The sequence below is a fragment of the Plasmodium falciparum genome (genome assembly GCF_000002765.6).
Source record: "Plasmodium falciparum 3D7 genome assembly, chromosome: 7".
Classification (NCBI taxonomy): Eukaryota; Apicomplexa; class Aconoidasida; order Haemosporida; family Plasmodiidae; genus Plasmodium; species Plasmodium falciparum.
Window position 1 is genome coordinate 1,398,598 of NC_004328.3, and position 15,832 is coordinate 1,414,429.

General features: G+C 19.7%; 5 protein-coding genes across 5 annotated transcripts; 3 read left to right on the forward strand and 2 right to left on the reverse strand.

Moving 5' to 3' along the window:
* Positions 1–854: 854 nt before the first annotated feature.
* Positions 855–2,085, reverse strand: PF3D7_0732400 (rifin; the record flags this gene model as incomplete). The annotated part of the gene is made up of 2 exons (XM_001349178.1): positions 855–1,934; positions 2,017–2,085. 2 exons carry the CDS (start codon positions 2,083–2,085, stop codon positions 855–857), a joined length of 1,149 nt encoding a protein of 382 aa, XP_001349214.1.
* Positions 2,086–4,025: 1,940 nt separating this feature from the next.
* Positions 4,026–5,381, reverse strand: PF3D7_0732500 (rifin; the record flags this gene model as incomplete). Its single annotated transcript, XM_002808756.1, has 2 exons — positions 4,026–5,075; positions 5,313–5,381. 2 exons carry the CDS (start codon positions 5,379–5,381, stop codon positions 4,026–4,028), a joined length of 1,119 nt encoding a protein of 372 aa, XP_002808802.1.
* A 2,874-nt stretch (positions 5,382–8,255) lies between these two features.
* On the forward strand, positions 8,256–8,468 carry PF3D7_0732600 (Plasmodium exported protein, unknown function, fragment; the record flags this gene model as incomplete). Its single annotated transcript, XM_024473149.1, has 1 exon — positions 8,256–8,468. One exon carries the CDS (start codon positions 8,256–8,258, stop codon positions 8,466–8,468), a length of 213 nt encoding a protein of 70 aa, XP_024328952.1.
* Positions 8,469–10,183: 1,715 nt separating this feature from the next.
* PF3D7_0732700 (rifin) lies at positions 10,184–11,378 on the forward strand (the record flags this gene model as incomplete). Its single annotated transcript, XM_002808757.1, has 2 exons — positions 10,184–10,252; positions 10,368–11,378. The coding sequence occupies 2 exons, from the start codon at positions 10,184–10,186 to the stop codon at positions 11,376–11,378; spliced, it is 1,080 nt and encodes a 359-aa protein (XP_002808803.1).
* Positions 11,379–11,837: 459 nt separating this feature from the next.
* Positions 11,838–13,634, forward strand: PF3D7_0732800 (erythrocyte membrane protein 1 (PfEMP1), exon 2; the record flags this gene model as incomplete). Its single annotated transcript, XM_024473150.1, has 2 exons — positions 11,838–11,909; positions 12,378–13,634. 2 exons carry the CDS (start codon positions 11,838–11,840, stop codon positions 13,632–13,634), a joined length of 1,329 nt encoding a protein of 442 aa, XP_024329055.1.
* Positions 13,635–15,832: the final 2,198 nt, after the last annotated feature.

The window sequence follows — 15,832 nt, forward strand, 5'->3', positions numbered from 1 at the left end:
ACTAGTTCTAACAATATATCTATATATGTTTAAATAAAAAAAATTATATTGATTATTATTATTATATATATATTGAAAGAAATATACGACTTTATATAATATAATAAATAGGATAAAAAAATATATTTTTCTGTTATATTCAATTAATAATATATATATATATATATATATATATATATAAATTGTTTACATATTGTTTCTAAAATGGTACCTCTTTCCTATAATTATAATAGTATCTATAATTTTAAAAAATAAAATAAAAAACACAACAGAACACATAATGTAAAAAATATATTGTATATAATGATAAAAAAATATATTGGTTCATATGAGAACAGAACTTTCTGTAACATTATATGTAATAAACAATACATCTTTACATTTTTAAATGAATAATTTGGTTAACAGGTCGTAATTTCAATTTTATTTATAGATATTATGGAATAATTACATATATATATTATTAAATATTAATATAATAATATATTATATTATGATTAGTTCTATAAGAATTATAAAGAAGTAAATATATATATATATATAAGCCATATTTTATTGTCCTAAACAATTACATATACCTACACATATAAATGAATATTTAATATATATATTAATAAATATATGATTTATTAAAGAATAAAAGTCTTTGAAAAAAAAAAAAAAAATGAACATAATAATTAATACAATAAATAATCAAATAAGTTGACACATAACAAAATACATTATATGTGTACACTTAAAACATATAAAAATATATAGTTATTTATAATGGAAAAAAAAACATGGTACATTGAAAGAAAAACAGTACGTGCACCAAACGTCCTGCTAACATCTACATAACACACACATAATGTCTATTCTTTTAATAATTTTATATATTGCAGTTTTTTCTTCATTTTTTTTTTTCGTTGATAACGTAAAATTAAATATATTATCACCATAATTAAAACTATTATCAATATTGCAATAATCGAAGCAATAATAGTAATTTCGTAACCAGCATATGTAGCATTTATCACATTGGTCTCATGAGCTTTTATTGCAGCAGTAACTCTTTCACTAGCAACTTTAGAGGCATTAGCAGCAGCCCCTTTGGCTCCTTCAACAACTTCGGTTACCTTTTGTGTTATACCCGTTTTGTCTGGAAAAAAAAATCCATTACCAGGGTCAATTATATTAAAATTAATACCAAATTCATGGCATATAGGATTACCAGGGGACGACAATCCACAGGTCACAGATTTTTTTGTAAGAATAATTTCAGCAATCTTTGTGGCATTAGTATAATGCGTTTCACTAAAAATGGAATTTAATATTCCAGGAATTAATTTTTCTACACTCAATGCTTTTAATTCTGTAATTACTTTAGCAAGACCCGCAGCCTCACTTGCTTTAAAAGCCGCAGCCGAAATATTAGAAGCACCTGCTTTTATAGCTTCTTCAATAGCAGTAGCAATCGCCGTAGGTTTCAACTGGTTTAAAGCATATAAAGCCGTTCCTCCTATCGCACCAAATCCAGGCATCACACCACCACCGAATACACCTCCACATCTCAAACATGTTTTTTCCAATTTATCTGATAATGATTTTTCGCAAACACATGTGGATATATCAGTGGTGTCTATGTTTGTTTCCAATGTTACTAACTTTTGTGATAATTCCTTTTCGATTTTATAATTTAAAATAATTTTTTTAATATCTTTATCGCACTGTTCTCTACATTTTTGGCGTGTAGTTTTCATCCTTTCTTCATATTTATGAAATCTTTGTGATGTACGATCTTCAAATTGTTGCATTAGTTCTTTCATCTCTTGGTCGTCGTCATAGTTGGAAGGTGTATATAAATCACATTCGCATAATAACCTAGTGTTTGTAATCGTTAGTTTAGTCTTTTGTATTTGAGTTGTATTATAAAGGTTCCATTGTATATTTATCTAAAAAAAAGTATATAATATATAAGTACATATATAGTTTTATATTTATATTATATTATCATAATTATTATTTGATCCATACTTGTGATGATAATAACAATATATTTAATATAATATAACATGATAATATATTTAAGTATGTGAGCTTCATTTTTATTGTTATACTTATAATATATTATTTGATTAAAAATAAAACTAAAAAATTAATATGTAATACTTTATTTTATTATAAAAATTACATATGATTAATTTAATATATTATTATATTTCTAATAAAATAATACACAATTATTTTCCTATTATGCAAGCAAATTTATTTTTTCTAATGGAACCACATTTTCCCTTTTATTTAGCAGATAAAACTAAGAAAAAAAAATTAATATTAAAAAAATTTAACAAAACATCTTACATTTTTTATAATTTTTTTGTTTTTTTTTTAAATTGTAATGAAATTTAATTTTATATTAAACAATAAATTATAATTATAATTATTATTTTTTTTTTAATTTTTTTTTTAATATTTTTCAATAATACGTTAGGACATAATAATAATACAAAGTATTCTTGTGTTTTAAATTATATATAAATGTGCGAAAAGATAGTTTTGGAAATTTTATATAACATATATATATATATAATACCATTTTATAACATATATATGAAATGCATATGAAATAGTTATTCTAATATATATGTTCTTGATATTGCTATTATAAAAAAAAAAATAACAACATAGTGTATCATAATAAATGACATAAAATCTTTTTAAACTATTGTAAATATATATATTAATAAATTAATTTGGTATATTCAATTTTTTTTTTATTCTAAAGATTGTTGTATGCTATAAGTTTCTCTCTAATTTATCTACGTTCATAATAAAATTCATATTATTATTTTTATTGTATACAAATATTTTATAATCTATTTATAAAAATTATTCATTATTAAATTACTAAATTATATAACTATAAAAACAATATCTATATTTATTATTGTTAGAAAACAAAAACAGAAAGAAAAACTAATAATAATATTAAGAAACAGAGAAATTATTCAAACTACTACATACTATATTTCATGTTTTTATTTAGTGTTTACTTTATAAAAATATATTCTTTTAATAATATATATATATATATAAACATGTCATATATTATTTTACAATTTTTGATATAATAATTAAATTATTACATATTCTAAAAGTATAATTGTAATTATGTTTTTTAATAATTTTATTAAATTAATTTTTACTATAATAAATTCTATTATATATTAAAAAAGTAACACAACATTATATATACTATGAAAAAAGAAGGAATAGTTTATTTTCATTTTACGCGTAATTAGAAACATAAAAAAAGAAAGTTCTTAATATTTCTGAAGAATGATGTTATTTCCTATAATTATGATGAAGTACATATGAGTACAAAAAAAAAAAATTAAAAAAATAATTAGAAAGAAATGAAAAAGCCAGAAAGAAAAAAAGAACAACGAAAATAGAAAATATACAAATACTATTATAATAACATGTGTTGCGTGATAAGAATATATTTTTCTTTATTTTAGAAAAAACATTTTTTAACATTATGAGTAATAAATAAACTATGGATAGGTTTCATAAATTAATAGATACATGGATACTATTAAAACTGAATTTCCAAATTGTTGATTAATACTCTCGAATAATTATATATTATAATATAATGCAACATATTTTATATTTGTTCTATTATATAATCTATTATATAACAACTGATATAAAGATTTTAATAAATATATGTTACATTATATTCTTAAAAAATATACATATAATTATATATGTTATAAATTCATATATAAGAGACATACTCAGTATATATTAAAAATACTTTTATTCATTTTAAAAAAAAGAAGGTTGTAAAGACAATAATAATAATAAATAATTAATTAATATAATAAATAATAAATAAATAGTATGGTAACAAAATAAATTATATATGAAATCTTAATAGTTATTAAAATATAAAAAATAATAATAATCATGGTATATTCAACTAAATATAATACATACTTTAAATTATATATAAACGTGAACCTAACAAAGTATATCTATTCTTCTAATAATTTTATATATTGGAGTTTTTTCTTCATTTTTTTTTTTCGTCGATAACGTAAAATGAAATATATTATAACCATAATTAAAACTATGACCACTACTGCAATTATGGAAGCAATAATAGCAGTCTGGTTACTCATATATATAGTATTTATTACACCTTCCTCTTCAGTTATGATTTTAGAAGAAGTTATCGTTCTCACCTTAGCAGCTTCGGCTTCAGCAGTTTGTGTTGCTTTTCCAACAACTTGGGTTACCCCTTTTTTTATACCAGTTGTTGTATCAAAAAAATGTTGACCATCAATTCGAATTAGTCTAAACTTAATGTCGATTGTTTTGCAGATAGGCACATTAGCAGGACTTTGAGTCAGCCCACACATCTGAGTTTTTTTTGTAATAATAGCATTAGCAATTCTTGCGATATCATAATAAGGTATCTTAGTACCTATGGATTTCAATAATTCAGGATATAAATCCTCTACACCCAATGTTCTTAATCCACGAAGAACTATTTCCACACCTTTGACATTACCCGCAGCCAAACCCTTAGCAGCACCCTGAACCATAGCTTTTTCAATGGCAGCAGCAATTGCCTTAGTTTGCCATTGACATAAAGTATATAAAGCCGTTGCACCTATTGAAGCCACTTCAGGCATGGCCGCACCTAATATACTTCCACATCTCAAGCATCCTTTTTCCACTTTGTCCGCCATCGACTTTTCGCAAACACATGTTGGAATGGCATCACTATGTATATCAGTTTGTAATGTCGCGAACTTTTCGGTTAATTCCTTTTCTAATTTATCTTTTAAAATAATTTTTTGGATTTCCTTGTCACATTTATCTTTACATATTTGTCGTTTTTCTTGCAACCTTTCATCGTATTCTTGAAACCTTTGTGTTGTACGATCATGAAATTGTTGCATCACCCTTTTCATTTCAGGATCGTTGTCATAATTTGACATATATAATTCACACTCGCATAATAATCTGGTAGTTTGTATATCACATGTTGTGGTGGATAGTTTTTTGTGGGTATTCGCCTGCAAAAATATGGATATATATATATATATATATATAGTATTATATATTATAATTAATTATAATTTATGATTATGTATATTTATCACAATTATAATATATAATGAATGTTGATATAAATGTCATATATATATATATATAAGATATGTGAATATATAGGTATAATTATTATATATAATTTATGTTAACATATATATATATATATATTTTAATTATGTTTAAAAATATTTTTTTCATACATGACATAATGTTACCAATATATTTAATGGAACAGCAAACAACAATATATTAATATAATGAACTTTCATTTTTTATTTTTTGTTATATTTATAATAATTTATGATTTAAATTCTAAAAAAATTACTGATATATAATAATATATCTTATTTTATTAAAAGTATTACATATGTCTAACCTAAAATATTATTATATTTTATTTAATATAACTAACAATTATTTTCCTATTATACAAATATATTTTTTTTTCTGGAACCATATTTGCCTTTTTATTTAAAAAACACTAAAAAAAAAAAAAAAAAATTAAATTAATTTAAAAAAACAATATAACAAAATATATCGCATTTTTTATAATTTCCAATTTTAATTTTTAATTAAATTTAATTTTATGCAATACGATAAATTACAATTGAAATGTTATTTTATATTCGTCAAAAACATGTTACAATATAATAACAATACAACTTATATTTTTTTTTGTTGTAAAATATGTATATATGTGTAATGTAATAGTTGTTGAAGGTGTATATCACATATAATTTACAATTGGGTAGAACATGCATGAGAAATTAATATTGCAACATATATGTTAACAATATTGATATAAGTATTATTGTATATCATAATATTTGTTTTTAAAAGTAAAACAAACAAAATATATATTCTAAGAGTAATTAAAATAAATATATTTTTATAATTTTATTTTTATGTAATTCTTCTAAAATTTATCGCATGTTATACCGTTCTCTCTAATGTATCTAAAATTATGTAAATTTAAATAAATATATATATATATTTTTAAAATAATATTGTATTTAAAAAAATATTTATATTTAATATTAAAAAGAAATTAAAGTAAAAGGAAAATATTAATATAATAAAATACTATTGTATAGTTTTTTCTATTATTGCACGTTATATATATATACTATTGATAATATAGAAATTATTGCACCATTTTGTTAATATATGTATTATATTAAATATTAATATTGTAGATATACTATTTTAGAATTTATTGATATAATAATTGTAGTATTACTAGTTGGGAAAAATATATATATATTTATATAAAAAAATTATATTATTATATATTTAAAAGAAATATACATCTTTATATATTATAATAAATACAATAAAAAATATATTTTTTTCTGTTATGTTGAATTAGTAATATATATATATATATATATATATATATATATATATAGTTTGCATATTATTTCTAAAATCGTAGCTATTTCGTATAATAATAATAGTATGTATAAGTAAAAAAAAAAAATAAAAAGAGAAAAATATATAAATATATAATGTAACAAATATATTATAAATAATAATAAAAAAAAATATTTTAACATATGAAAAAGCATTTTTGTATAACATAATATGTAATGCGCAACACATCTTTCCATTATGTTAAAGAATAATTGTGTTGACACATCTTAATTTCAAAATTAGTTATAGATACTATCGAATAATTACATATATATATTATGAAATATAAATACAATAATATATTTATTATTATAAGATATAGTTCAATAATAATTATAAAGCAATAAATAAATATATATACTCTAAATTCTAATTTAAATATTTGTTTTTATTATTATAATAATAAATATTCATCGCCTTAATATATAAACTATTGTTCGTCCAATTAATTTATACATTTATCTAAATTTTACATATACATAATAATAATGGTAATGACAAATACTTAAGTATATAAAAATTCCATATTATACCAATGATAAATGGTGCCATATATTTAACGTGAACTTATTTTAAAATATAATCATTTTATTTTTATCTTTTAATGTGTTCTCATAAATTATAGAATATATATATGTATATTATTAAAAAAACAAAATAAGCATTCTAAAGAAACATAAATATCGAAATTCCTGTCTATAACCTATCGAATATATATTTTACTAAAATATGAAAAAATTTATATCACAATTAATAATAATTTATAATTGCATTGAAATCATTTATATAGTGATGACAATATAAACATATAGAGATGCATGCTTTGTTAACATGGTCGTAGCACCATTCGTATTATACATGTTTATTGATATGATATAGTTAATTATTAATCTATATATATGTATAGTAAAATGTATCAAATAATAAGACAATAAAATAATATAATTGGCTTATTTTATATATCTAAATGAAAATTCGTTTGCAAATTTTATATGAAGTTAAAACTGTGATAATAAAACGATGATAAGTATTATGATAATGGTTATTATAATTATAGCAATTATATTACCTTATAATTCATAATATACAACTACTTATTAACAATACGTCAATTTTATAAAACGTGAATAAATAAAACAGGAAGGTATAAATAATACTAACCATAAAAGATATAAATGGATGTTTCTAAAATATTTTTTGTTATATTTTTTTATGATTTTATCGTAATATATATATATATATATATATAATAACGCACATATATATATATATATATATATATGTATTATGTAAATAAAAATTATATAAAATATGTAAAACGAAATTCATAGCATAATAATAGTTATTTAGTTGTGATGGTTATTAGATACACTTTAATTTTTATTTAAAATATAACTTATTTCTATGAAATAATATATAATAATCATATTAATATTTGTAGTATCAATTTTTGTACATAACACATATGTATATTATCTATATATTTTTTGTATTTTATTTGAATACATAAATTATTATATATTAATACGACATTCATTTTACTTTTTATATTAATTATATTTTTTTTTTCTTCAGAGTATAATCATATATGGTAAAAGTGAAAAAAAGGATGAAGGAATTTATCATATTATATAAAAGATTATTTACTTATAAATATCAATGTTATCATCATTTTAGGGGGTAAAAAATGTATATGTTGAAATATTAAATAATCTACATTGTATACATCAATGCATGATATTGGAGTGGCACTATCATCTACAGACATTGAACATACTCTTAATTTTTATAAATTAGATAAAGATGGAAAATCAATTGATGAAATGAAAAATTATATTTATGTTTTTATAAAGTATTATGATACATTTAAAAATGATTTATTTAATGAACATAAGACAATATTTACAGAAAGGATAAAAAATACACAAAGATTAGATATATAAATTAAATTTATATGAATGTCAATTATATTGTTATATGGGAAAATATATATATATGTATAGTATTACTCTATTTTATAAAAACTTAATATAACGTATATTTATTAAATGCTTTATATTAGTTCGTATATAAAGTAATAACTAATAACACAAAAAATATAAAATATATTATAAAATATAATTATTCGTGAGTATTCTTCAACAATTTCAAAATTAAATTTTAATAGTATTAATGTATCTATTAATTTATGAAATTCATTCATCGGTTATTTATTACACATATTGCTAAAAAGTGTTTTTAAAAAAAAAAAAATATATATATATATATATATACGTATAAGATTCATGCTATTGTAGCAATATTTTAATGTTTTCTATTTTCGTTGTTCTTTTTTTGTTCTTGCTTACTTATTTTGTTCTAGTTATTAATTTTTTTTTTTTTTTTTTTTTGTACTAATACGTACTATCATCATCATTATAGTTAACAATTTTATTTTTAGAAATATTAAGAATTTTTTTTTTAAAATTATAAATTATGTATAAATTAAAAATAAATAACTCGGTTTTTTTTTTTTGGTAAGATGTATAACATTGTGTTACTTATTTAATATATAATAATAATATATTTATTAAAATATATACTAATTAATTATTCTGTTACAATATGTAATAATATAATTAATATATGATAAATTGTAATACACTATTACTATTTTTAGAAATATATATATATATATATATATATATATATATATATATATATATATATAATAATTAAAAATAGAATATATTTGTATAAGATAAAACATTACATAAAACAATACAATATATTGTGTAATAGTATTTATAATTTCTAATTTTTTTTTCTTTTTCTTTCTTTTTTTTTTTTTTTGAATTTTCTTTTCTAATAATAATAAATATTAAAAATATTTTTTTGTGATAATTATATAATTAAATAGTTTAATAATTAATAATTTTTTCAAATAAGTTCAAATATTTTTATAAAAATAATAATATTAATCTTTGCAACTACATAGATAAATTAGAGAGAAAGCTATAACATGCAACAATTTTTAGAAAAACAAAAAAAAATAATAACAAAACCTAAAAGAAATACAATTACTATTAGTTTGAAAAATACTTATTTCTTATATTATGATACAAAATATTTATTTTAAATTGTTTTATAAAATTGTAATAATACCAATTTTATGTTGTAATATATATTCATATATGTTATAATAAGTTCTTATATACTTATTGTATACCTTTAAAAATTAATTCTCTACACATTTTTATTTTATTTACATCGAAAAACTATTTATTTGTAAATATAGTTTTATTTATTATATACATATATTAAAATAAAATTAATATTATAATTTATCGTATGATATAAAATTAGGTTTTGTTAGAAATTAAGATGGCAGTTTATAAAAAACATGGAAATATTTTACTATATTATTTATTTTCTTCCTATTTATTATTTTCTATTTTATTTTTTTTTTTTTGTTGTGAATAAATGGGAAAAATATGGTTGCAATAAAAAAATATATTTACATAATGGGAAAAATAATTGTGTATTATATTACAAGCCTATAATAATATTTCAGATTAAAAATATGTTATTCTTTTAATAAAACAAAATTAAGTATTTTATATATGAATTTTTTTAGTTATAATTTTAATCATAAAATTATATAAGTATCACAATAAATATGAAACTGCTCTACTCTAATATATTATTGTTCGCTCTTGCATTAAATATATTGTTAACATCATATTATGTACGAATCAAATATTTATAAATATATATATATAGTATTTTATAATGTATGGTAAATATACCATATACATAATTATAACAAATATATATAGAATTATAAATTACCTTCTTTATAGGCACATAATAAAAATAAACCATCCATCACATCACATCATACACCAAGATATACATCACGAGTGTTAAGCGAATGTGACACAGAATCGTCAATTTATGATAATGATGAGGAAATCAATTCAGTGAAGGAAATTTTCGAACGACAAGCCTCACAAAGATTACGAGAATATGACGAAAGGTTGCAAGAAAAACGACAAAAACGTAAAGAACAACGTGACAAAAATATACAAAAAATTATTCATAAAGATAAAATGGAGAAAAACTTAGCAGAAAAAATAGAAAAAGGTTGTCTTATGTGTGGGTGTGGGCTAGGAAGTGTTGCAGGAAGTATTGGATTATTTGGTGCGGTTGCTATAAATATCTGGAAACCTGCGGCACTTGATGCCGCTATTGCGAAAGCTATAACTGAGGGTACTGCTAATATTTCGGCTGCAGGTGTTAAGGCAGGTGAGGCTACAGGTAAGGTATTAGTTATTTCAGGATTAAAACGAATTGGTATATCAACTCTAGATAATCAGATATTGGAATCCTATTTTGCTACAACATCTTATAAAAAAGTCGCAAGCATTGCTCAAGCTGTTTATGAACAACATTTTGAGAAATGTGAATTTGGTTATTTAAAGGATGGGTTCATCCCTGTCGGTGACCGTAGCCGTGATATTCATTTTTGCCAGTCGATGTGGAACCAAACTTCAGCTGTATCACAACCAAGACAATATATTTCAACTGAAGAAGTTATAAAAAGAACTGTACAAAATATGGTGTCAGACGCCGAAGGACCTGCTAATACAGCCGCTGAGATTGCTGAAGCCATTGAAACAGCAAAAATTAAAGCAGCAGAGGAGAAAACTATAGAAGCTGCAAGTACACAGTTGTACGGTGCAATTGGTTACTCCATCCTTGCCATATTAATTATAGTTTTAATTATGTTGATAATATATTTGATTTTACGTTATCGACGAAAAAAAAAAATGAAGAAAAAAGCCCAATACACAAAATTATTAAATGAATAAATATATGGTTTCATGATATTAAATTCAATTTAATGTTTTGTGAATTTTATATTTTTTAATACAAGGATACCATGATAATTGAATTTTTATAACAATATATATGTATTTTTTTTTGTTTAATGTTATGTGGTCATTAAATTATTTTATTCATTTTTTTTTTTTTTAGTGAAACGAATGTAAATTATATATTTATTTTTATAATATTTAATATGTTTAATCTAAATAATATTAACTACTTATGTGATTATAATTAATATATATAACACTATACATATGATTGTATATAATGAGACCACAAAATTAAAAAATATAACATAATACATAACACAATACAATCATGTTATATATGTGTACATATATATGATATAATATAATTTATAACATTAAAAAATTAAATACAAAAAAAAAAAAAAGAAAAACACATAAAAAAAACCCACATATATCTCCATATTACCGGAAATGATGTCGATTTCGGCTTTTCCTTTAAGTGTAGGAATTGGGTTTGCTGCGTTGAGTTACTTTTTACTAAAGGTAAATGGATGTATTTATATGTGTATGTTGTGTATGTGTGGGTGTATGTTTGGAAATATGTATGTGTTTTATATATATTTATGTATTAAAAATTTAAAAAGAAAAAAAAGGAAATAAGAAAAAGGAATATAGGAACATAGTTATTAAAAAAAAAAAAGAAAAAGAAATTTTAGAACAATAAAAATTAAAATAAAAATAATTAAAAATTTTGATAAAATAAAAATTCAGAAATTCTATCAAAAAAAAAAAAAAAAAAAAAAAAAATTTAAAAAAAATGTTAAAAAAAAAAAAAAATTTTATACAATGATATCTAAATTAAAATTAAAAAAAAAAAAATAAAAAAAGTAAAAAATAAATTATCTTTAAAAAAAAAAAAAAAAAAATTACATGCATATATATACATACCCATACATACATACATATATACCTACCTAAATACTTACATATATATTTATTTTTTTATTCTAGAAAAAACCGAAATCAACTGTTGACCTCATACGTGTACTGAATATCCCGAAACGAGATTATGAAATGCCTACGTTGAAATCCAAAAATAGGTACATATCATATAGAAGTGGTGAATATAAAGGCAAAACATACTTATATGTTGAAGGAGATACTAGTGGGGATGAAAAATATGCATTTATGTCTGATACTACTGATATAACCTCTTCCGAAAGTGAATATGAAGAAATGGATATTAATGATATATATGTACCAGGTAGTCCTAAATATAAAACATTGATAGAAGTAGTACTAGAACCATCAAAAAGTAATGGTAACACACCAAGTAAGGGTGATGGTAACACACTAGGTGATGATATGGTACCTACCACGAATACATTTACAGATGAGGAATGGAATGAACTGAAACAGGATTTTATATCACAATATTTACCAAATACAGAACCAAATAATAATTATAGAAGTGGAAATAGTCCAACAAATACCAATAATACTACCACGTCACATGATAATATGGGAGAAAAACCTTTTATTATGTCCATTCATGATAGAAATTTATATACTGGAGAAGAAATTAGTTATAATATTAATATGAGTACTAACACTAATAATGATATTCCAAAATATGTATCAAATAATGTATATTCTGGTATCGATTTAATTAATGACACATTAAGTGGTAACAAACATATTGATATATATGATGAAGTGCTAAAAAGAAAAGAAAATGAATTATTTGGAACAAATCATGTGAAACAAACGAGTATACATAGTGTTGCAAAAAATACATATAGTGACGACGCTATAACAAATAAAATAAATTTGTTCCATAAATGGTTAGATAGACATAGAGATATGTGTGAAAAGTGGGAAAATCATCATGAACGTTTAGCTAAATTAAAAGAAAAATGGGAAAATGATAATGATGGAGGTAATGTACCTAGTGATAATCATGTGTTGAATACGGATGTTTCGATCGAAATAGATATGGATAATCCTAAACCTATAAATCAATTTAGTAATATGGATATAAACGTGGATACACCTACTATGGATAATATGGAAGATGATATATATTATGATGTAAATGATAATGATGATGATAATGATCAACCATCTGTGTATGATATACCTATGGATCATAATAAAGTAGATGTAGATGTACCTAAGAAAGTACATATTGAAATGAAAATCCTTAATAATACATCTAATGGATCGTTGGAACAACAATTTCCTATATCGGATGTATGGAATATATAAAAAAAAAAAATATATTATTTTACTTGTTTATTTTATTTTTTTTTTTTTTTTGTTATATTTTATTTGTATATTCATTTGTATAATATAAATATATATATTCATAGTATATATATATTTTTATTTTGATATATTTGTATAATAATATTTGTATATATATATATATAATTTGTTTTTTTGGCTTTTATATAATATTTGTAAATATATATATATATATATATATATATATATATATATATATATAATTTGTTTTTTTGTTTTTGTATAATATTTCTAAATATATTCGATTCATAATTTTTTGAGTAATATTTTTATTTTTTTTTCATTTTATTTTTGATTTTTTTTTTAAATGTCATTGTTCATAATTTTAATATATAATTTTTATTTTGTTTGTATAATATATATAAATTTGTTTTATTTTGTTTCTATTTGACACATGTGATTATTTGTATATATAAATTTGTTTTATTTGTATAATATATATATATGTTTTATTTTGTGTTTATTTGACACATTTGATTATTTGTATATATATTTTGTTCGAATTTATTTTAATTATTTGTTTTTGGATATTTGTATATATAAATTTGTTTCATTTGTATTATATATATATGATTAAAAAAAAAAAATAAAATAAAAACATAGAAACATATACCATACCATATAAATTATATTCATAGTAGTATATTATATGGTTCCATATTAAAATAAACTAATATAATACACTAAAATATTTCTTATTATATATATATATATATTTAATATAGTAACAACAAAAATGTTTTCAACACCATATACGGATATATCAACACATTATAATATAATAATAATGAATTAATCTAATCTTACAATAAGTATTATTATAAAATAGTAACAATATAATATATCATATATAATAATTGTATTGGAATAACAATATTTATATGATATCCTTTTTTTTTTTTTTTTTTTTGTATTCATACGTACTATCATCATCAATATAGGAAATAAATTCTTTTTAAGAAATATGAAGAATTTTTTTTTAACGCTTCTAATTACGTATAAAATAAAAATAAATGATTCCTTGTTTTTTCATAGTATATATATAATGTCGCGTTATTTGTTTATTGTATAATAATATATTTATTAAAATATGTAGTAATTAATTATTTTGTTACAACATGTAATAATAAAATTAATGTATCATAAGTTGTAAAATACCATAACTTCTATTTTAAGAAATATATATATAATAATACACGTTATGATTATAATATATTTGAATAACATAAAACAATAGAATGTATTATGTAATAGTACGTATAATATCTTATTTTGTTATTTGTTTTTTTTTTAATAATAATAAATATTTATATTTTTTGCGATAATTATATAATTTACTACTTTAATGATAAATTAACGTTTTAATTTATTTGTAATATTTTTATAAAAAAAAAAAAATAATATTAATCTTAGTAACAACATAGATAAATTAGAGGGAATTTTATAACATACAATAAATTTTAGAACAAAACAAATAACATAATATATGAAAATTTATTTATTAATATATATGTATATATTATTATTTGAAGAAGATTTTATATCATTTATTATGTTATAAAATATTTGTTGTTAATTGTTTTTATAACAACAATGTTACGAAATTATATGTTTTAATAACTATTTCATAAGTATTTCATATATATATATTATAAATTGGTATTATATATATGTCATACACAATTTCCAAAACCTTGGTTTTGCACATTTGTAAATAATTTACAACACAGAAATATGTTGTATTATTACTATATCGTTAGATATTATTGAGAAAAATGAAAAAAATAAAAAAAAAATAAACCAAAAATAACCATAATAATTTATTGTGTTGATTTAAAATTAAATTTCATTAAAAATTAAAAATTAAAAAAAATTATAAAAAATGCAGAATGTTTTGATAAATTATTTTAATATTAATTTTTTTACGTTTTTGTTTTTTTTTTTTTGTAATAAATAAAATGGCAAATGTGGATCCACTATAAAAAAAAAAATATATTTACATAATGGGAAAATAATTGTTAATTATATTAAATAAATTATAATCATATTTTATGTTAAACATTTTTATTTAATTTATTTATAATATAAAATAAAGTATTTTATGTGATTTTTTTAGTTATAATATTTATCAAAAAATAATATACGTATCACAATTAAAA